The sequence below is a fragment of the Apium graveolens genome, chromosome 9 (assembly GCF_009905375.1).
Source record: "Apium graveolens cultivar Ventura chromosome 9, ASM990537v1, whole genome shotgun sequence".
Classification (NCBI taxonomy): Eukaryota; Viridiplantae; Streptophyta; class Magnoliopsida; order Apiales; family Apiaceae; genus Apium; species Apium graveolens.
Window position 1 is genome coordinate 255379291 of NC_133655.1, and position 23519 is coordinate 255402809.

The 23519-nt window shown below is 31.8% G+C and overlaps 1 protein-coding gene across 28 annotated transcripts; it reads left to right on the forward strand.

Moving 5' to 3' along the window:
• The first annotated feature begins 363 nt into the window (after positions 1-363).
• LOC141687415 (uncharacterized) lies at positions 364-23499 on the forward strand. 28 transcript variants are annotated; one of them, XM_074492686.1, is made up of 12 exons: positions 367-573; positions 1000-1054; positions 1167-1249; positions 1347-1426; positions 1570-1915; positions 1999-2075; positions 2165-2308; positions 9252-9355; positions 16362-16464; positions 18044-19690; positions 19778-20011; positions 20093-21952. In XM_074492686.1, the coding sequence occupies exons 10-12, from the start codon at positions 18045-18047 to the stop codon at positions 20820-20822; spliced, it is 2610 nt and encodes an 869-aa protein (XP_074348787.1). In that variant the 5' UTR covers positions 367-573; positions 1000-1054; positions 1167-1249; positions 1347-1426; positions 1570-1915; positions 1999-2075; positions 2165-2308; positions 9252-9355; positions 16362-16464; position 18044; the 3' UTR covers positions 20823-21952. The 28 variants fall into 28 exon arrangements, 23 of the variants coding, with proteins under 23 accessions (XP_074348790.1, XP_074348780.1, XP_074348781.1 ...); XM_074492684.1 differs by having other exon boundaries at positions 372-526; XM_074492673.1 differs by adding an exon at positions 5286-5451 and having other exon boundaries at positions 366-1249.
• Positions 23500-23519: the final 20 nt, after the last annotated feature.

A 23519-nucleotide genomic window follows, 5' to 3' on the forward strand; every position in this document is an offset into this window, starting at 1 on the left:
AATGCCATATTTATTAAAATATCTCATACTACTCTCTCAGTACATAATCAAATTTATTTACAATTAAAAAATGATCATAAAATTATAATATGTAAATATCCGATTACCGGAATTTTAAAGTAATAAATACCCCATTTTTTAATTATCGTTTAACTTTTATTCACACATTTCTAAGTAATTTGATGACATAGTTAAAAAGCTTAAAATTCAAATTTTTGTTGAATAAAAATATATATCTTAAATTTTTATTTTAAAAAAACATTAAAAACAATAATTTTAACTGTACCATCAATAAAAAAGTAAAGCAATGTTTAGCAAAAAAAAAGGTCGAGCAACACGTGTACATTTTCTTTCCGGATATCGAAGGGACACCTATCTAACTCTTGGGACAGGTGTCAAATATTATCTTCATTACATCTATCTTCATTTTTATGTTATTGTTAAGTGTCCAGGAGGATGATCTACAAACAACAGACAGAGAGGACATGTGGGATTAACCTAATTTAAGAATACGAATCTTGGTGGAGTAAGGAAGCTCTGATTAACTTGTGTAAATCAGGGATACATTATAGAGTTTAGATTTTAATTTAAACTCTTCAAATTTTGTTTGGGGCTTGTTGTCAGATTTACTATTATTTTACGATTTCATAAATCTTGTTCATTGCTATATTAAGTTTTGTAGCAAATTAGTTAACTTAAGTTATATTTCCTTTGATAGGTTTGAGTTGTGATTGTTTTTAACATTTCTTTTTTCTTTTTCTTTTTTTATTTTTGTGGCGTGTCTATTGTATCTCTAATAAAAAGGCAGATAGTTGGTAAATTTATATTATATGTCTTTTAAGACCAGCTAAATGATGTGATATATCAAAACTGTTGGATTTAGGTTTATGTAGTATAGTCTTTAGTCTTAATCTATATACTATGAACTACCCATTTATTGTATTTTTCTTTTCAGAAGATGATGTTATAAGTAATATAAAATTTTGCTCTTTTGGTTAGGTACAAACATTATCCAGGGCTCCTCATTACAATTTTTTATCAAAATAATGTTCAAGTTAAGGTCACATACTTAAAATTGTTAGTGTTTGTACATTTGCCTCCGGCCAAACTGGTTTGTAGAAAACCTACACAATGGTGAGATATATTGATGATTTTCTCACTTAAAGCCTTGTGTTATCATAAGATACACTTAACTAAATGGGTTTCTCTTTGAGGTTTCATGTTGAAGACTGGCAGAGTATACTAAATGGTGAGCACTGAGACTTTTGTAAGCAAGTTGTTGGGATCTTGTTGATATTGTAAATGGATTTATAATCACCTTTGCTAACTTAACACCTCGTCGTCAGGACAACCCCTGTTATATTAACCAATCGGGAACTCTGGTGCCATATCTCCTCAAGAGGTTTCAATGGCTAATACTTCTTTGGTATGTGATTACTGAAAATTCTTAATCAGAATTCTTCTTTTACAAATTATGGAATGATAAACTAATGTCTAAATGTGTTTCATATTATCTGTGCCCAGCTGTATCTGTATGTTCTATTGACCCTCTGTTTTGTTAATTTACAGGTTTGGCAGGATTATACTTGTGTGGTTCCAGGAAGTTAATATGTCAATATGATATTTCTGTTCAGATGATAGATGATAGAGAAATATAAGGAGCAAGTTAGAGACCTCCTAGTTGGAGATTGGTTCAGTAAAAGATATCCTCCACTACATTAATTATTCATTTAAAATTAATATTTTTATTATATAGATAGTATTTTATTGATTATTTTCATGAATTAGGTTATAGTTTCTTTCTTAACAATTTAGTGCATTAGAAATTCATAGAAGTTCCCAAACTGGACTTAATATATCGGATGTAAGTCTGTTTTACGTCAACAAACTACCGCAATTGTTTGAAGGAGGTAAGGTAATTCATTTATATATCCGTAGAAATCTAAGATTTTTTTTATCACCTATATTTTGCACATTTCTTACTACAATTTTTTTTAGGCGGGGTAGCTAAGGCACTTATGTTTGTTCACTTAATCTCAGGATACAATTGAAAGAATTGAAGGTGATAGCTACAGGTTAGTAGCCCGTCAAAAATATATTGCTTAACAATTGTAGCATTGATAAAAATGTCTCTTATGGTTAGGATAATGTTTTATTTTTTTAGGTTTTAAGAGGAAATTTGTAAGAGGATGTGTAGCTGCTTTACTATTTTCTAGAGTTTCATAGAAATTCTATACAGTTTCCTTTTAATATCTGGTTGATTGGTGGATCTGGATGTTCTGTCATTTTCCTTGCTCTTATGAGATAGGTATGTATGTATTTACATTTAACTGATACATGATAAGTACACATTAACACTCAGTTTTATTAACAATTAGTTTTGTTATGTAATTCTAGAGATTCTTATCTAAGTTGTTTTATCAATTATAAAATGTTAACAAAAAAATAAATAACAATTAATATATAAAATGATAAAGGTATTTTTTTTATCAATGATAAGAGCAAATACGAAGTACATTTAACTGGGACATCATAAGTATACATTAACATTCAGTTCTATTAACTGTTAGTGTTGTTAAGATATATTTCTAGAGATTCTTATCTAAGCTTTTATATCAATTATTAAATGTTGACAAAAAATAAATAACAATAAATATTTAACATGATAAAGGTGTCTTTGTATCAATGATAAAAGCAAATATGAAGTGGAGTAGTATTTAAATTTGAAAGATCAAACAGTCAAGTACTCTTATCTGTCTTTTTATTCCCTGTTGATATCTTTGTAGGGGTCTTTCTTTTATAGATTATCTTCTTGTTCTCCGTTGTGCCATCAGTTGTAGCTGAACTTTGTGCTTTGTTGTCACTTTCTTGTGGTGAATTCTTTTTTGTGGCATTCCCTAACAACCTTGGTTTTTTGTCTTCTTTTTTTGTGGTGGTAATTTGAATCTTCTTCTCGTTAGAGGTAGCGTTCTCCTTGTTGAGGACTCTGTTACACGCGTCTGCATTCTTTGCTTTGTTGTTAACTGGAACTTTGGAGTGATCTTTTATTTTATTTGTCATCTTCTCCTTTTTCTCTGGTAGCTTTCTTTTATTTGTACTTAACTTGTTTACAGTTTTATCACATAAGTTAGCATTCTTGAAATTCTGAAGTCCACCTTTAAAGTCCGCATCCGAGAGAGACATAACACTATAAATTAAATATGACCAATCGAAACATAAGAATCCAGTATTTGTGTAGATAACAAATGAATAGGAAAGTATTTTTCTGTTGTTAGGTTTGTATGCTAATATCAACTATATACGAATTATGCTTGAACTTGTGATTGTGAAAAGAAAAAAACTCACCTTGTACATGCTGCATCCTCTTTTGTGACATTCCCTAACAACCTTGGTTTATTGTCTGCTTTTTTTGTAATTTTAATTTGAATCTTCTTCTTGTTAGTAGTAGTGTGCTCCTTGTTGAGAACCTTGTTACACGCGTCTGCATTATTTGATTTGTTGTTAACTGCAACTTTGGAGAGATCTTTTATTTCCTTTGTCCTCTTTTCCTGTTTCTCTGGTCGCTTTCGTTTATTTGTGCTTAAGTTGTTTGCAGTATCATCGCATAAATTAGCATTATTGAAATTCTGAATTTCACCTTCAAAGTCCGCATCCGAGAGAGACGTAACACTATAAATAAAATAAAACCAATCGAAACATCAGAATATAATATTTGTGTAGATAAAAAATGAATAAGGAAGTATTTCCCTCTTGTTAGGTTTGTATACTAATATCAACCATATACGAATTAGGCTTATACTTCTTATTGTGTGAAAAAAAAACTCAACTGGTACATCCTTTTTTATCCTTTTTGTTTGAGACATCTTTGGGAATACTCTTGTCATAAAATCTTTTTTTCTTATTTTTTGGATCAACATGTGTAGCTGTACTTGAACCGTCGTCTATTTTGTTGGTATTTTTCAATGTTTGTGAACTTTCTTTAGGTTGAACACCTCCAGTTTCCTCGCTGTTTATTTCTTGTATTTTGAAAACCGTAAATTCTTCATTTTTTTCTCTTATGTTTTTTTCGGTAATCTTCAAGTAGAATTTGTATCTGTTTCCGACAATGTTATTGAGTATTGATGGTATAGTTGATGGGTCTGCCTCCTGTATTGAAATATTAGGTTAGACATAATTCAATTAAATGGCCTGAAATAATATTGTAGTATTATATGTACACATATTAGATGTACCTTATCATTATCAAGCACATGTTGAACTGGAACCTTTACTAAATCCATAACACGATTATCCCAAAGTAAAAAGTTTGAATTTGAAGTTTCGTCCTCAACCTTCATTATCACTTTGTACTTCTTCTCTGCACATGTATTCTTTTTACATTTGTTGCATTGAATAGGGTCTGTCATTCTTGTGTTGCATTTACTGCATCCAGTATAAAACCATCCATAGTTTGGTAATATGCCAATCACCATTGCATACGTTGAGCATAACAGTTCCTTTTATTTGGATTAAACAAAAATCTATATTAGACATATGTTAGATATATAAATGGAAGTAAAAGAGTTTTTTTTACCTGTTTACCATCGGGTAGCTCAACATTGTAAAGATTTTGGATAGTTAGGTGGTTGATGTTGTCAAGCATAGAATAGAATGCCGGGAGTTTTGAATATATGGAATAATAGTTGGTACTATAGGGTCGTGTACTCCACTGTTACGCAATTTATTCACCGCAGGGTAATCTAAATTTATAAAGTACTGTGTTGCGGTGGTTGCTGATAAAGTAGGATTTTCTATACGCGAAGTTGAAACAATTAACATATTAGTGGTTAGTATTTTAATTACCAATATAGAGGATAATAAATGATAATCAGATTCGAATAAAATTTGCATCCTAAGATGTTATTTAGTAAGTTAATTAGTTGGATGATTGTTAAGAATTTTACCTTTGAACGTAACTGCTTTGGTTCCCGTAGTAAATCATTAGTCATCATTTAGAAAAAGAAATCAACCATATTAAATAATTATATATATAATATTTTGAGATAAATATTCAAATTAACTGTCTGACTTACTTGTCATCTTGAAGGATGATTTCAAGTTTCTCTTTGTCATTGGATAAAGATTGTATGGGACTAAATGCTTTTAGCTTTCCAACTACATCTGTAAATCAAATTTACTGAAATATTCAATATATATGATTATATGAAAGAAGAAATTATGAAAAACTATATTTTAATATGTAAAATACAAACTTGTCAACGTAATCCTTATTAATTACCCATCAGTGTTTCAGTTTCTCCAACTTTAGATATGGCTTCGCTAAACGTGGTCAGCTCAAACCCATGCTTTGGAATTGCTATTTCATTGCCCAGCCCTTGGATCACCGTGTCTCTGGTGAACTTAATTATTTTATCTCCTCTAACCGGTCTATAAGAGATACCGGCAGCCACGGTAATAAAATCAGATATCTTATAAATTTTTCTGAGTTGTATTTTTCCTATGTATTCATCAATTTGATGAAGAGCCAACTGAACATGAAAGAGTGTGCTCTGTGCAAATATATAATATTAAATTATATATTTCTTACAAATATTTTTATAAAGAAACTAATTAATATTGCTATTAGTTGTTCAAAAGAGATGAGACTTGTTCATCCATAATAATATAGCTCTTGTTGAGAACATGTTTAGTGTGGGGACTTTTAGGTTCCCATTCTCTTATTACTCGAACTTTGATTATGCTATCCTTCTTGTCACATGTTAATTCTTTCAGATAAGTTCTTACCATTGTGAATAGCTGACAAAATAATAAAATAGGTACATCTTAGTATTAACACAGAAGTACGTCTTTACTCTTTACGTAAGAAGTAAGCATATATGCAAGCGTATTAAAGATAAGGAAAAAACCTGCAACCTTAGATCATGTAGATAATCTGAATATAAAATCACATGTGTTATAAAGATATAATATTGCATAAGAAGGCATGGAATAGGAGATTTACATACCTGTTGATTTTATTTATCAAATCTAGCAAGCTCTCTTCTTTTAAGAGTGCGAGTGTGGCAATATACAGATATAAAGATTCTTATGACTTGTAAACCTTTTAGGCTTAGAGTTATTTGTGAAATCGGGTTCTTTATGTAGTTTGGTGTTCTTTAGGTCATTTACTTGGATTTGACTTCGTAATAAGTTGTTATATAGTATTCCTTTACATAAAAAATTTAGATTACATAGAATCCCTGTATTTAAAGAACTTAGATTGAGTATGACTTATAGCTGATAAAAAGAAAAAAATAAACTTTGTCAAAACAAAAAAAGAAAAACTAAAAGTGAATAATGAGTAATTGCATATTTAGTAAATATATTTTTAGTTCATATTTTTCCTATAATTGATAATATAGTAAATTGAATTTATATCTTATTTAATATTTTTTAAAAAAACTTAAGTGAAAAATAGAAAAATAACTATGTGTATTTATTTTTTGTTTATTCACAAAGTTTTTAGTAAATTGAATTTATATCTTATTTAATATTTTTAAAAAAAACTTAAGTGAAAAATAGAAAAATAACTATGTGTATTTATTTTTTGTTTATTCACAAAGTTTTTATTTTAAATTTTTTTAAAATTTCTTTTTTCAGGTACGTAAATTGTATATTGGCATGAATTTTGCTGGGAGTCTAATTTTTTATTTTTTTTTCAAGGATAGTAAAGTTATTTTGTAATTTTTGAAATTTTTTAAAATAAAATATTATATGTGACTTCACAAACATAAGTATTATGTTTTTTTAATTTTTCCTAATACCTACTAACCATTTATATAGGTATATATATTCGAATTTAAACTATTTATCCTTTTCAATAAAATTTATTGTATATATGTACATTAAAGTGTTACCTCATAGAGTTTGATATAGTATAGAGAAAATATTTTGATTCTTATAAGTCAAATATTTAAATTATTTTATAAGTTCGGAATCCTATTTTAATTATGTTTTAAAACAAATATGTTCATTAATTGCCCAAATTAAATAGTTTTTAGAAAATATAAACTCGACCAAGTAGTAGATCGTGTGTTTAAATAATTTAGTTCCATGACCCAAACAATAAAACAATAATAGATAGGGAGGATACAATTTATTTAAAATTACAATGTGGGTCAACAATATGTTATATAAATCAATCATTTAATTTATTAAGTGAACATTAGTGTAGTAATTGAAAAGGACAAAAGCATAATATACTAAGCTAAACATGCAAATATTATAGCAACCTTGCAATAATTGCATGAAAAGTTGTCCATCTCGTGGGGATAAATTGGCATTCCATCAGGGTGGTAGTGTTTTACAGTTCTGCATTTGTTGCATATTGGAGGAGCTAATATTTGGTCGAATAATTGATTCGGATAAATTGATGCTGTGATTATTTTGAATATTCTGATCATTCTAGGAATTTGAATCCTTGTGGAACTTGTTGCAATTTTGATTATAGTGGCAATTGCAATATGTCTCTTCTCTGGAAAATAATATACATCAAGCACACTCTTTAACAACGTAGAGTTTAAGTGTTATTCATCATGAAATCCAATTCTTGGTAAGCTGCATCAAAATCCTTGTATTCTTCATATCTTCTTAAGATTATACTTGTGAAAGTCAAGTAAAATATTGCATCTTTGTTCTCTAAATATCTTGATATTCTCATAAAACTGAAAACATGATTTCACGCGGCTTGTGTACTTCATGACCCGTACTTCATGACCCCAAGAGTAGAGCTCTTCCACCGGGTAATTGTTCAGTAATAAGTGGATTGTTGATTTTTTTGGGTAGTCGACCATGAGATGAAATTAAAAAATCTAAAAAATTGTCAGAAGCAACTTTTTGCATGATGATTATAATAATGGTGAGAGGCAAATTGTTAAACAAAGGTTTTTGCATGATGAACATAACCACTCGTGAAAAGAAAGAACTCAAATAATTTGGTCAAACAATATAAATTTATATGTATATATAAGAATTTGATTAGGGGTTGAGTTAGTTTTATAAAGGATGTCTATGTACATGAAAGTTTGGGGAAAAGTTTAGTGAATTCTTTATTTATATATGTGTTTTTTATTGTTAAAATTTAATATTTTTTCTCTTGTTTGAATAATATAATCTCCAAAAATTTGGTGGACTTCATATGTTTGGACTGTTGTAAAACTTAATTCACATATAATAATATTTTTAAAGGAAATTTAAGAGTATATCTAATATTAGAATTTTATGCCAAATAATGAATTAATTTTATAATTTTTACATGATATAACAAATTGTTTTTTTTATATATTTTCTCTTTATTCTTTTCGAAGCTTTACTTAAATCATGTTATCTTTATTAACTTCTTAGTATTTATTAACTTGTAATATCTTAAAAAGTCAAATGTGAAAAGAAAGGAATGTGTTTAAATTTTTCCAATGGAGTATATTCTTGCCAAGAAAGATGCATGTTGGTTTAAAAAATTTGAGCTTAGATTAATTAATTTTATTGTTTATTTTATAAAAAGTACTTTTTAAAGTAAAAAGTGCTTAAATACGTATTATTCTTATTTTTTATACTTTTATGTTTAAATTAATTTTTTAATTTTTACATGATATAACAAATTATTTTTTTCATATTTTTTATCTATATTCTTTTCGGAGCTTTAATTAAATCATGTTATCTTTATTAACCTCTTAGTATTTATTAACTTGTAATATCTTAAAAAGTCAAATGTGAAAAGAAAGGAATTTGTTTAAAATTTTCCAATGGAGTATATTCTTCCGTAAGAAAGATGCATGTTGGTTTAAAAATTATGAGCTTATATTAATTAATTTTATTGTTTATTTTATAAAAAGAAGTACTTTTTAAAGTAAAAAGTGCTTAAATACGTATTATTCTTAATTTTTATACTTTTATGTTTAAATTAATTTATGTCATATTTTTTTATGATTGAAATTGTAGGATGTAATTACTAGTTGAAAATTCATAACATTTAAAATTATAGGATGGTGGAGTTGTTGTTTATTCATGAAAAACTGTTTTTCTCATAGATAGGAAGCAAGTACTAATGTTTGTAGTCATTTATTAAATATGTCTAATTTGCATTGTAAAATTTGATGATACAAATGTAAGTAATAAATTGAGTTCTTAATTTAAAGTTACTTTCTAAATTTACTTAAACTAATACTTTCAAATAGTAAAATCTTTACTAACAGACCTGTACTAACTTGTGGCAGGAACATAACCATATGATGAAACATGATGAAAGTGGAGGAAAGATTGTGGGTTTATTGCTCATGTCATAACTGATGGAGGAAACACTTGCACAGTTAGGACTCAGGTACACAATTTAGAAAATATTGATGATTTTTTTGCATGGGATAAAGAATTATGCCTATATATATATATGCATGTGTTCTAGTTTTAATGTGGTTATAACATATTTTAGTTAATTCTAATAATTTAAGCTTGATAATAAAAAAAGCAAAGTGAAAAAAATTCATAAATAAATTATATAAGAGTACCTTGTATGCCAGTTATTTAAGTTTATTAGAAGTAAAGGATGTGGTCAAAACTACAAACTATTAAACACTTCATGGTACACGACGTTTTTGGTCATGCCATATATTGGATGACTATTATTTTCACAAACTATATGTAAACCTGAGGGCGACGTTACTCTTGATATAGCTACATACAGTTGTCCGTGACTGAATACTGGCCTGGGCAAATATAATCCAATTGATTTCACGGTCTGGCCTTAACTTTTGTTGACTGTCATAGCGTAACACAGTGTGATAGGAAATTGTACCCTCTTAAACATAAAAGGCAATGCTAAATTCGTAGGCCTCATGCAAATTCTTGGAATAAAAGCCTTTTCTCCAATGTGATTTCCTGATATTATCATCCCCTCTATAATTCTTGAACATAGCTGAGTTATAATGAGCCTGGTTCCATTACACAGTCCTTTGTTGGGGGCTATATTTCTTAGTAATATAATTGGAGCACCAATCTTGAGTTCGAATTCGTGGTTTGGTACGCCTGCAAATTTCATTGAATTTAGAATTTCCATTGGATACATAGTTTCTTGTGATTCGTAGTTTACCGAGCCCTTGCATATGGAATCCGAGCTGAAGTATACTTTAGATTGTCCTATAAAATTAAGAGTAAAAAATTGATTAGTAACTATATGAAAGGGATGGAGAATTACAATTGAAATGCACATAAACCTGGCCAAAGATCTAGCACATCTTTATTTATCGCATCAACATTTTCATTTAATGGAGTTAGAATAGCACGGTCCCTGAAATAACTTGGTTCTTTTCCTTTTTCACATAACTCGGAATAAATAGCGTCAATTACAACTTTCTTCCCATCATCTTTTGGATCCAGAAATATTTCAGACGGAATCTGAATCCAACACGACTCACCATCATCAGTAGATGAAAATGTTTAGACTTTTCCATCACCAACGTTAATAACCTAATCAGTGTATGAGATTGTCTCACCTGAAATTGTAACTGGTTGTGCCCCTGCCTCGATTCTCATATTTTGATCCAGTTTAAAAACAACACAATCATCCCATAAGTATGAGTTATTTATTGATGCCATAACAATATTTGCACGACCCTTCCCAGGCAAAACTGGTAAAATTTGTCTAAAATCACCTCCTAAAAGTACAGTTTTCCCTCCAAATGGTTTGTTCAAGTTGTTTGTATCTTTGTGCCGCATGATGTCACGAAAAGAACGATCAACTGCTTCGAAAACATGTTTATGATTCAATGGCGCTTCGTCCCAGATGAGCAAGTCAGCTTGAACAATTAATTCTGCTAAAAATGATTTTTGTTTTATGTTACATGTACTATTTTCATCAATACTGATTGGTACCTTGAATCTAGAATGTGCTGTTCGTCCACCTTCTATAAGTAGTGATGCAATTCCGGATGAAGCAACGGCAAGTACTATTTTTCCTTCTGATCTGAGAAAACTGATTATTGTCTTCCACAAAAAGGTTTTTCTTGTACCTCCATAACCATAAACAAAAAATAATCCTCCTTTCCGTTTTTTAACATTCGCGGCAACAACTTCGTTATATTCATTTGTTTTTCATTTAATGTAGTTAAACATCTTCTGGCTTCGTCTGCTAGGGCATGTCTGTCATACATTTATTCTTCATATAATAACGTGTTCTGACTTTGTTGTAGTAAATCGGAATCTAGAGGGGGAAGAGTTGGGAAATCTATTAATGATTTCCCCCGCTTACGTAATTGTGAATCAACATCAAAGAGAGCAAGAGATTGAAGATGCTGATCGCTAATAGTGAAATTACGCAGTCCAGAATTTTTCCTCCCTTTATATTCAATATCATCGGACATAAGCCTCCAATTGTTATTCCATAATGCATAAACATCTGATATGTCAGAAAACAATAGCAAAGTAACAAATAGTAGGCGAAGTTGTGACCCGGTTTGGTGTACAGAAGCATCTGTAATTTCCAACTGCCAATCATCACCACTTTCGAGAAGTCCATATTTTAGGCAGGCTTCTTTATACGTATTTATTGTGCGTATATCTCTAAAAGATGTTGCTCCATGTACAACATTCAACAACATTCTTAGAAAAAATAGTTCTCCTGCTATCGGGTGAATGTATATAAGCCTACCTACAACACGGATCTTATTTTTTCGTTGAACCCATAGTTTACTCTTATTATCCCACCTAAACTTTTCAGGAAATTGTATATATGGCAATGTTCTCCCACATGTGTCTTTTATTCGCTTCAAACACTGTATGAACATCGTTGAATCTGGGTGGAGTCTTCCTAAGATTGTGGGCAATGATTCGTTTTCATTGAAACAAACATGTTGTTGATTCTCCATGTGAAAAGTTAATTTCATGACTACTGGTTTTCGGTAGTGAATGGGAAATTCAAATATCCTCCAACATGCTTCAATTGAAGAGACGTATCGACACGCTATATAATCATCAACCTCACTTTTATTTCTTTTTCCGTCATCCTCGTTATTGTCATCATAATCAGGTTCATTATTTTCGCTTTTTTCAATAGCCATTGTAGCTCGATCTGGTCCCTTTGTCACATACTTGAACATATACTTTATCATACCTCCTTGATTACACCATTCCACATTAATATGAGCTTGATATTTGACGATTAGTCCTCTATTGTATGGAACAATAAATCTGCAATATAAACATTGACATTAAAATGCACTCAAACAATTTAGTTATGATGTTAAAATGCATTATGAAATCTTAACAGTTAGATCCCTTTTACAATGTAAATATTAAAAAATTTAAACAATTTAATTGTGATGTCAGAGTGTACAGTAAAATAATAGAATAAAAAGTGAACTAAAATTTGTACATATTATAGTAAGATCTTATAATATAATATAACATAATGTTAGAAAAATATGTGTAAAATAAAGTTGAGTAATTTAATAATACGGTAATTTGGTTACATAAGTTTTTAGGTAATTTTGGTAAAACCCTTATAATCTGTTTTAGAGTGTAATCCAAAAAAAGTGTCTTTAGAAATAGTGGGATGACTTGTTATTGTGTCAAGTAGAATTCTTGATACTAACAGTAGTCAATAATAACATAGATACAGTTGTATTATATATTTTAACAACATATACAAATATTACCTAATTTGATCATATTTATCAAAATTTAAAATATGTCGAGATTATGAATTTTATTCAAAGAAAGAATAATTAATTTTTAACATCTACAATACAATTGATAATTGATATTTACTCTTTAGACTACTATATGAATTTTCATAAACTTGAGATGGTGATATATACAATATTTGATTTAATTAAACGAAATTTTATTCAAAAATAGTAATACAACTTTCTTAAAATTGGAACTTTCTTCTTTAATAGTAATACTACTTTCTTGCAAAAGTAATACAAACTATGATCTCAAGTAAATATGGCAGCTTTGTCAAAATTGGAACGTTGTGATTTTCATTTTATTAAATCAAACTATGAATTTTTCTAATTTGTGCAAACTTGATAAATATTTACTTTATTGTGTATACTGTGACCTAGAAAAATTGAACAATTTAAGTACAATATTGCAAACTGGAAAGCTAAAAAGGATGTGAAAACTAATACCTGTTATCCACAGCAACATCTTTGCACATTATTGTCCGACCATCATTGCGCCTTTTGTAAACAGCATAACCTTTTGAATCGATTATAGTTTCATTGCTGAAATCCTTAGGAAAGAACTTCGTACATTTGTGATCTTTCATGCATGCGCATTTTGAGTTTAGCTCACCACATAGACCGTGAACCATAATCTTTAAAACAGATTCATATCCAACTGGATCAACTTCTTTGTCTGGGATTTCAGCAGAGATCAAAAGATCAATATCATCGGTATTTTTACATTTATCAGACTCATCTAGCCATACAACTATGTGGGCATGTGGTAATCCCCTCTTCTGAAATTCAATAGTATAGGTAACTACAAACAAATAACATTAGTTTAGATATCAAGAAAATTGTTTACATAATGGAAACGAATAAGAAGTAAATGAAATATTTATATGTACCTCTAATAACTTTACCAAGAACATGATTGTGGCACAAATCTTCCATTAAAATATCAAGTTTGATCTTAAATACTCGAGCCATAATATCAGGTCTATCGTTAGGAGTAACGTTCTTAATCTTATCACAATATTCTTTGATTTCTGGTCATTTTGGGTTACATGTAAAAGTAATAAATAAATCAGGGCTCCCAAATTTTCTGCAAACAGCCATACAATCTTGGAAATTTTGTTGCATATAACGCGGGCTTCCGGTGAAAGAAGAAGGTAATATGACTCTTTTCCCAACTGTTGATGCATCTACATCGCCACGGTTGACAGAATCAACAATATTATGATAAACATCCGACCTTAAGATGGATTGGTTTTTTAACACCCATACTAATCTAGCATGCTCGATGCATGCCCATGCATCCACCACAAAATGTAGGAACAATCTTCCACTTCTAATCAAAGTGCGTCCTTCGTCATCACGATGTTGAAGTCGAAAAGAATAAAATTGCCTCATACTTACCACATTTCTTTTATCTTTTGAAGTAGTAGATACACCACGATGTAGAATCCTGGTCCTATATCCATCTTCCCCATATGTGAATATTAATGGATATTGTAAGGCCATAAAAGATGGATTAAGTACTGATATTCTTTTCAAAGTGCCACCCTTGTATTCTACCACTATATCTCTAGGCTCAGACAAATTGTCCTCAACAATTAGTGCTGCAAACTCATGTGCATTTGGAGGATTATTACTATTTCGACCATCCGTTTGTCGATTTGCCACCAAACGTAATTTTGCTGAGATAAAATTTGCATCCTTAGACGTGATGAAAAACCTTTGCCAATTCGTTGTATCGACGTAACATAGTTGATAAAGCAATTATGATTTTCTTGTCTAGTTTGTCACCTTTTGCATGAAAATTTACACGTTCTTCTAGTTCTCTTTCATTATCAAACATGTGCAACTGGCAAAAAACTGGTTTCTTGCCATCCTCTAGAATCAATACCTATTTGATGATATGTGTGAGACCATGCAAACGGAGAATGTAAGGGCCACGACCATCATTATATGTTCTGTCAAATTTACCTCCCATTGATGTAAATGCGAAAGCATTATTGTATATTCAAATATTTTTAATAAATAAATCATCATCAGCTTCGAATAACATAATCAATTCTGGAGGAGTTTCCTTCAGTTTAGGCGAAATGACTTCCCCTTGACCACAACAAAGTGAGAAGCCTTGATTTTTTTTATTCTTTCGTGCTTCAGATTGTTCAAATGGCCACATATGTGCCTTGCAGTAGTAGCATATTTGATCAGCGCATCCTATATCAAGAATCATCTCATTCATTGCTGCACATATTTGTCAAAATAGAAAAACATGGTTACATATTACAATTAAATTGGTTAAATGTAGAAGTTAAATATTACGCTGCTCATATGTATATAAGTAGCATACCGAATTGTTTTTTTTGGCATTTATCTTATTTTTCATCCTCTTGCTAATAGGTTTTCCATCTGCAAAAACACGCCGTAATAAAATTTCATATCAATGTTAGATCCCAATTTTTAAACTGAATGCTGTATGTAAACTAATAAACCTGTGCCTCCAACGGAATTGCGGACCCCAAAACGTGGATCAACAACACCTGTGTTTTAAGTGTTTGCTCACTAAAAAATAATAAAATTGTAAATCACATCACTAAAAGAGGGCCAAAACCCAAATTTGAAAATTAATTAAACAATAAATCTGTGTTTATAAACCTGATTGTGATTGTGATAGCTCCTTCTTGCGCTTTTCACGTCATCGCCTATTACCTATTACGTGTATCTTTCTGCTTGTCAGATTTCTTATTTCTTGGAACATTTATATTAGCATCCTCGCATGGAACATTAATATAGCTTGTATCTAAAAAAATGTTTAAAATAAGTCGTCTATTGTACACATAAACAATGATTAATAAACAATCATACATTAAACATGAAAATATAAAACTCACAGCCATCACATACCATTTAGCAATATTTTTTCCTTTTACTTCTCACCCATACGTTTATTGCAGTATATTAAAGTAAATTATGTTACATTAATATTAAAAGTAAAACAATTATAAAAATGAAATACTAACCTTTGCTTAGGTCTAGAAAATTCTCATTCAGTTGAATTCCTTTATCTCCAGCAATACTTTTCTATTTTTATGAAAACATGAAAGATTATTTTTTTTGATAAAATATCTCTACATAATTAAGCAAAAGAAACTTTGACAGTAATACCTTAGTATTCCCATCTAGCCGAGTTATTTTTTCTCTAACAACATTTTTCTGTTTTTGAAAGAACTCAAAAGATCATTAAGTGATTGAATAATTATGTATATAAAGAAGAAAATATCAGTAATACCCGTGTCGCATATTGTTTCCGACATTTATCATTACGTTCATCACGTTGCTCGTTAGTTTCATAATCTCTTTTTTGTCAATATCGTTTTTTGTCGGCAGACCTTTTGTCTTCTTGTTGTAAAGGCGTGGAAAAGTTTTAAGGGTTTCAAGAAATTAGCCCAACATATTACAAAGTATGTTCAAAGATTATAAGTGAATTCATGAATTAACTAAATGTAATCGTGTGTGTGTATATATATATACTTAAGATTATCTAAGTTTAATAAGGCTAGTGATGAATAATTTGACCTTGATATGATATTTACAATTGTACTAATTTTATGCACTTGTGACTATTGATGTATATATATTTTAATTCCAATGCAGGAAACATAACCTTGTTGTGCAATATTAGTGCAAGCTCTTGTTGGTCCAAGGAGTACTAAAACAACCAAAGAGCTTATGCAGATGGACAACAATTATTATAAAGGTATTTAAAAATCAGGCAAATACAGTACAAACTATGTATATATTTAGATGTATCGTTATAGGTTTGTTAATACAACCTCGGCTAAGATCCAGAAGATTCCAATCCAGCTGAGTTTGTTTTTTTTCCAGCATCATCTTTCTATTTTTGCATAGAACTCGAGAGATCAATATCTGATTGAATAATTCTATAAAATACTGAAAAGGAAATTTTGTTGGTAATACCCGTGCCATATATTGTTTCCGAAGTTTTTCATTACATTCATCCCGTTGTTCATTGGTTTGATACCTTTTTCTGTTAGCGGGCATTTTGTCTTCCCTCTGTAAAGACATACCTAAAAGGGACAATTATAAAGGTGCCAAGAAATTAGCCCAACATAGTACAAACTACAAAATTATGGATAGTTTAAATATTATAAGTCTATTCATGATTTAAGTAACAACAAAATGATATATATATATATATAATTAAATGTAGTTTGGACCGAGATTATCTAAGCATGATAGGGCTTGTGATAAATAATTTGACGTGAATATGATATTTATATTTGAATTAATTTTGGTATTTTCTTTAGAATTGAATCCAGTACAGAAAGCTACAGAACATCAACTTGTTGTGGAATGTTAGTGCAAGGTTTTGCTGGTACAAAGTATATATATGTATATATATATATATGCGTATATATAATTATGGTTTTTTTATACAACCTTGGCTAAGATGTAGAAGATTCCCGTCCATTTGAGTTTCTTTTCCTTTTTCTCCAGCAGCGTCATTCTATATTTGCATAGAACTTGAGAGATCGTCATCTGATTGAAAAATTCTACAAAATAAAGAAAAATAAACTAAACTTAGTCGATAATACCAATGCCGCATATTGTTTCCGACGTTTATCATTATGTTCATCCCGCTGCTCTTTCGTTTCAGAATCTCTTATTCGATGATATCTCATTTTGTCAGCTGACCTCTTGTCTTCCGGTTGTAAAGTCATATCTATAAGAGAAAATTGTAAAGGTAAATATTATAAAATTGTTCGTGACCTAAATAACGGGTTAAATCTCAATATGGTCACTTAACTGAAGGGCACATATCAGAAAACACACTCAAGCTACCGGCGTCTCACTTGCACCACTGTAGTTGCAAGTAATGATAGGCCCGTTAGTCTTCGCTGTTGACTTGACGGGAGACGTTACAGTCGTAACGGAAGTTACACGTGGAGTGACATGGCAACAGGTGGCGGTTTACGTGTACGCCAACTAAGCAGGAGGAATTATAATAGGCAAAAAGAAATATAAACTGTCATAAAATAAACAGAGAGCAATTAGGTGCGAGTGGAGAATTGGGGAAAAAAACCCTAATCATAAAATCGGTCAATTGAGGGTTAGATCATTCATAAAATTGGTCGATTGAGGGCGTTTAGGAGTTGGATTACCAACCTACATCTTCAATCTCTGCAGTAAAAGGTATGTCCGTGTTGTTCAATATATGAACTCATGTATGTGTTGAGATGTATGTATGTGTATGTGTGCATTTGATTTTATATGTATGTAGGTGTATATTTATGTGTTATTTTGTGTTTTCACAGCATGTCTACCACTCTATATCTTCACCATCACGGTGATTTCACACCTCCTCCTACTGTCACTTATGTTGGGGGTAGAACTGAAGTTATTAAAGATTTTGATAGTGATTTGTTATCGTTTCGGGATCTTGAAGATTTTGCTGTAAAATATGAATATGATGTGAATGCTTTGGTATATTTTAAGTGTGATGGTCACAGCTTTAAAGATGGGACTAGATTAATTTATGATGATGTATATGTCAGAGATTTGGTAGCATTATCTAAGCCCTATGGTAGGATAGACCTTTATGTTGATCATTTTGACCTTGATGAGTTAGTCGATGTTCCACACACCCCAAAACAGAGTAATAAGATTGCTAGTGTTGTGGAGAAAATTGTAGAAGTAGAAACAGTTGGTGATAATAATGAAAAGGAGGAGGATGGTTTGAGTGATGACAAGGATGATCCTGATGATCCTGAGTATGAAAATGTGAGTGAAAGTGAGGAATCAAATGAAGAGAGTGAAGTTCCTGATAATGAATGTGGAAGTGATGATGAGTTGCATGCTATAAGGGCCAATGCTAAGAAGTTTAAAGACAGCCTATATAATGCTATGAATATACCTCAGAAATCTCCAAGTGAAGACTCTAGCTTTGAGTCTCAAAACTTGAGGTCTCTGTCATCCTCAAGTGAGGATGAGAATTCTAAAATTGGGTATGTAGGTCTACCTAACCCCAAGAAAAGAAGAGCATTTAAGAAAATTGGAGGTAGGGATGAGGTTCCAAAATGGGAAGTTGGGAAGAAATTTGTGAGCATGGCTGAATTTAGGGAGTCTGTGAGGAGATATGGTGTCCTTGAGAGAAGAGGGGTTCAGTTTGTTACTAATGATGGTAGAAGATGCCAAGTATGTTGTGAGGGAGAGTGTCCCTTCTACATGTGGTGTAGTAGGGACAAAGACAGTGAGACATGCACAATCAAAACACTTGTTGACTCACACTTGTGCACTAAACCATACAGTAACAAAATGGCAACAACTAGATACTTGTGTGATTTATTTGGAGATAGGAGTAGAAAGAACCCTCAGTGGAGTTGTAAGGAGATGGCTGAGACTATAAAAAATGAATTGGAAATTCAAGTTCCTAAGATAAAGATTCTTAGGTTGAGAAAAATGGCACTTGAAGGAATTGCAGACAGTCTTAAACAACATTATTCAAGGGTCAGAGATTTTGGTCATGAGGTGCTTCTTAGTAATGCTCGCAACACTGTAAAAATTTCAACAACCAGATTGAATGAAGAGGATCCTGTCAAGTTCAAGAGGATATATCTATGCTACTTTGCTCTGAAAAGTGGCTGGAAGGCTGGTTGTAGAAAAGTAATAGGATTAGATGGATGTTTTCTTAAAACAGTTTGTGGTGGTCAGTTATTATCAGCTGTTGGAAGGGATGGAAACAACCAAATGTTTCCAATTTGTTATGCTGTTGTTGAATCTGAGAACACAGATTCTTGGAGATGGTTTATTTCCTTGATGAGGGATGATTTGGATTTAGAAGATGGCTTTGGATTGACAATAATAAGTGATCAGCAGAAGGGATTAGAAAATGCTGTGAATGAGCTCCTACCATCTGTTGAACACAGACTCTGCACAAGGCATCTTTGTGCCAACTTCAAGAAGTAATGTTACTTACCTTACTCTTCAATTTCTTTACTTCACTGTTTTAATTTCAAGTGTAATGTTTCTAATGCTTCCACTTATTTCAGGTTTAATATTGGGATTTTGAAGAGGTGCTTTTGGACAATTGCATTATCAACACACAAGGTGGCTTATGCAAGAGCTATGAGAGAACTTGAGAAACATTCTAAGGCTGCCCATGCACACCTGTCAAAGTTTGACCCCAAGCAATGGTGCAGATCTCATTTTGCAACCCATTCCTTGGTTGACAATACAGACAATAACATGTCTGAAAGTTTCAACAACTGGATCATCAATGAAAGGTACTTACACTTAACTTTTTTTAATGTTTTGTGTCCCCTGTACATGTAACTATTTTGATCACAATCTATTTTGTGGACTAGGTTTATGCCCCTGCTTACAATGCTACAAGAGATTCACTATAAGCTGATGACAAGAATGACTACAAGAAGGGATGAGATGCTGAACACTAATCTCCACATATGTCCCAGAAATAAGAAGAAATTGGATTTTCTAGTCACAGAATCAAGAAAATGGTCTGCTGCTTGGGATGGGGCCAAGAAGTTTCAGGTGAAGAGTGGAACAAGATCTGTAACAGTTGATTTGGAGAATGGAAGTTGTGACTGCAGAATGTATGATCTCACAGGCATACCATGCCATCATGCCATTACTGCTATCCACTCAAGGAGGCAAGAACCACTTGACTATGTGTCTGAGTACTATAAAAGGGATAAATACCTTGCTACCTACAAATTTTCACTGGAAGCAATGAAGGGGGAAGAATATTGGGATTTCCACTCAACTGAAACAATGTTGCCACCAGATATTCCTAAAAAACTAAGAGGAAGGCCCAAGAAAATGAGGGGGAGAGAGGAGTGGGAGGGAGGTAGCAGAAGTCAAGCAACACCATCCCCTGGAGTTTTACTACAGAGGTTCACCAATAAGAGAGTAATGCATTGTAGTAATTGCAGACTTCCAGGCCATAGAGTCTCTAAATGCCCAACTAAGAAGTCTGGTGAGAATGAAGCTGCACCTGATGAAGAGGCAAGTAAGAAAAGAAAAGACAACACCACAGAACCTGTGAACAAGTCAGCCAAGGAGAAGAAAAGGTAAAAGCTAGCTGTGAGAAGGCCTCAAAAAGGAATTAAAATTAATGAGCCACAAACTCAAAGCTCACAGACTGGTGCTAAAAAGGTAAATGAGCCACCATATAAAGGTAAAGGAAAGTTGCCTATGCAGGAGGAAGAAAAAGATGACAGTGATGAAAGTGAGATAGGTGAAGAAGATGTATGGAGATTGTTTGAGCAGGATTATACAAATGATGAAGCTGATCACCAGGAAAGGGAGGATGCAGAGAAGTGTCAAGGCATTGATGATTTAATTGAGTAAACAATTTCAACATTTAGGATGAAACAGAAGAAGGCCAAGGCAGTGGCTGAAGGTGGAACAGAAGGAGTTCAGCTGGCTGATGATGAGTCCCTTGCTTTCTTTAAGAAAGTTCCAAGAAAGAAGATGCCTTTGGTGAAAGGTAAGGGTGCAGATGAATGGGAGGTTAGTGGCAAGGACTATGCTCAGTTCAGTGAGAAGCTTAGAGGTCCTGTAGGGACAAAGGCTGTGTTCATGCCTACATCAGGATTGGTCCCTTTCAGACCACCAAGATGTACACCACCTGCAAACATACCACCTACAAGAGCTAAACAGAGCAGTAGTTCACCAGAGAAAAGGACTTATGCATTTAGACTAAGCACTGAGTTAAAGAGGCTGAGTGGGTTCAAGAACACTCCAGAAGATCCAATTAACCTAGCTGAGTGAATCAAGTTTGCATTTTAGGCCTAAACATTATGACTTTAAGACATTGGATTTGCTTTTGATGTAATTTTATTATTTGTGTTGGTTTAAGACCTTGGATGTGCTTTTGATGTAATTGTAAGACTTCTTTGGATTTGGTATTCAAGACTTATTGGCTAATTTATGCTATTTATTTAGATTTTTGTCATGTTACTCTCAACTGTTATATGTCAAAATTTATTATAATTGTCATGACAAATTGCAAAGTAGTACAAGTAGCAAAATTTGGTCTTTATGACCTTTTCATTCATTGCATATATGCCAAACATACAACACATTCTGATCAAAACAATTACTCCTAACCACCATTACACATACACATTTACTGCCATAAACCAACTACTACATGTTCATCACAAATGCAACCACCAACACAGCTACCAATATACAAATCTTCAATTGTCTTTTCATTTTTTGCTTCTCAGCCTCCAACATAATTCTATCATCAATCAGCACCTTTCTTTCTTCCTTCAAAAGCTTCTTTTTTTCAACACTCACGGATAAATCATCTTCAACAAGCTTCAACTTCTCCTCCAAATAAATCCTCCTGTGATTTAAGTGAGTAATCACTTCCAAAGCTCTTGGACAGAAATCCTCTTCAAACCATTGAAAATAATGACATCCTAGCCCTTCCTATAATTACAAACCACCACAATTTAAAAAAAAAATTATCAAGTGTTCAATGCAAACAAATTATTACCTTAGCTATGTGACAAGTATAGAATCGCCTTCCAGGATTTTTTAAAGTCCAAGAAACACAAATTCTAGCTTGTCTCCCACAAAAACACAATTTATATTCTTCCTTCTTTACCGACTGCAGAGAGGAGGAACTTCCGGTGCTTCTACCCATGGGGCTTCTATTGGTTGACATATCAGCAATAGCTATATAATCCGAATTGAAGTGAAATGAAGAGAATTTGTATTTGGGTTCATTCAACAATCAAGAACCCTAATTGTTATATATATATTGACTCAGCTGTAAAAGAAGTAGCCGTTGTAGTCAGCCACGTCAAAAAAAAGAACCGTTACATACACGCTGTCAAACAGATGCATGCCACGTCAATTCTCCCGTCAAGTCAACAACGAAGACTAACGGGCCTATCATTACTTGCAACTACAGTGGTGCAAGTGAGACGCCGGTAGTTTGAGTGTATTTTCTGATATGTGCCCTTCAGTTCAGTGACCATATTGAGATTTAACCCCCTAAATAACTGTAACATTATAGATGTAATAAAATTTACTTGAATTATCTTAGTATATCTTCTTACTTATAGTGGAGATCAAGAATATTTAATATTTCACCGCATATAGTAATAAAATATTAGAGAACCTCTTTAGTTAGAAGCATAGGATTGCGTGGGAACCTTGCATGCAGTTTTGATTCTTTGATTCTTGTTTATTCTTGATCTAGAGAGTTGCAACCTAAAAGGCTAAAATAAAAGAAAGGTTGATTTAGTGGGTTATCGCCAAAACTCAAGTTATTAAATTTAGATTACTCTATAAAATAAGATTAGTGGTACAATACTGAAACTATGAACTGATTAAATAATCCAAGCATGAACGGATCTTTAGTTTTGTGATGATCTTCAGTTTATACACATGATAAAAATATTTTAATCTTCTCTGTATATTTGATTTTTATGCAGGATACCATAACACATCACCTCCACACTGGAAAATTAGTTCAAGCTCCTGCTGTTTGAGAAGTACTAATACAAATAAAAATCTCATGTATATGGGCAGGAATTGGCATGTTCTAAATGTTCTAAGAAGTACAGACAAAAATCGAAAGTTTATGTACATGACCAGGAATTGGCATGCTGAAAAGCAATTATGCTAAAAATATTAAGTTGTAATGAGTTCTTAAGTGTTTACCTTTCTTCATGTTCAGTTGTATTTTGGTGATGGATCTTGATCCCGATTTAGAATAATAGTTCTTATATGTTTGTATGTATTATATGC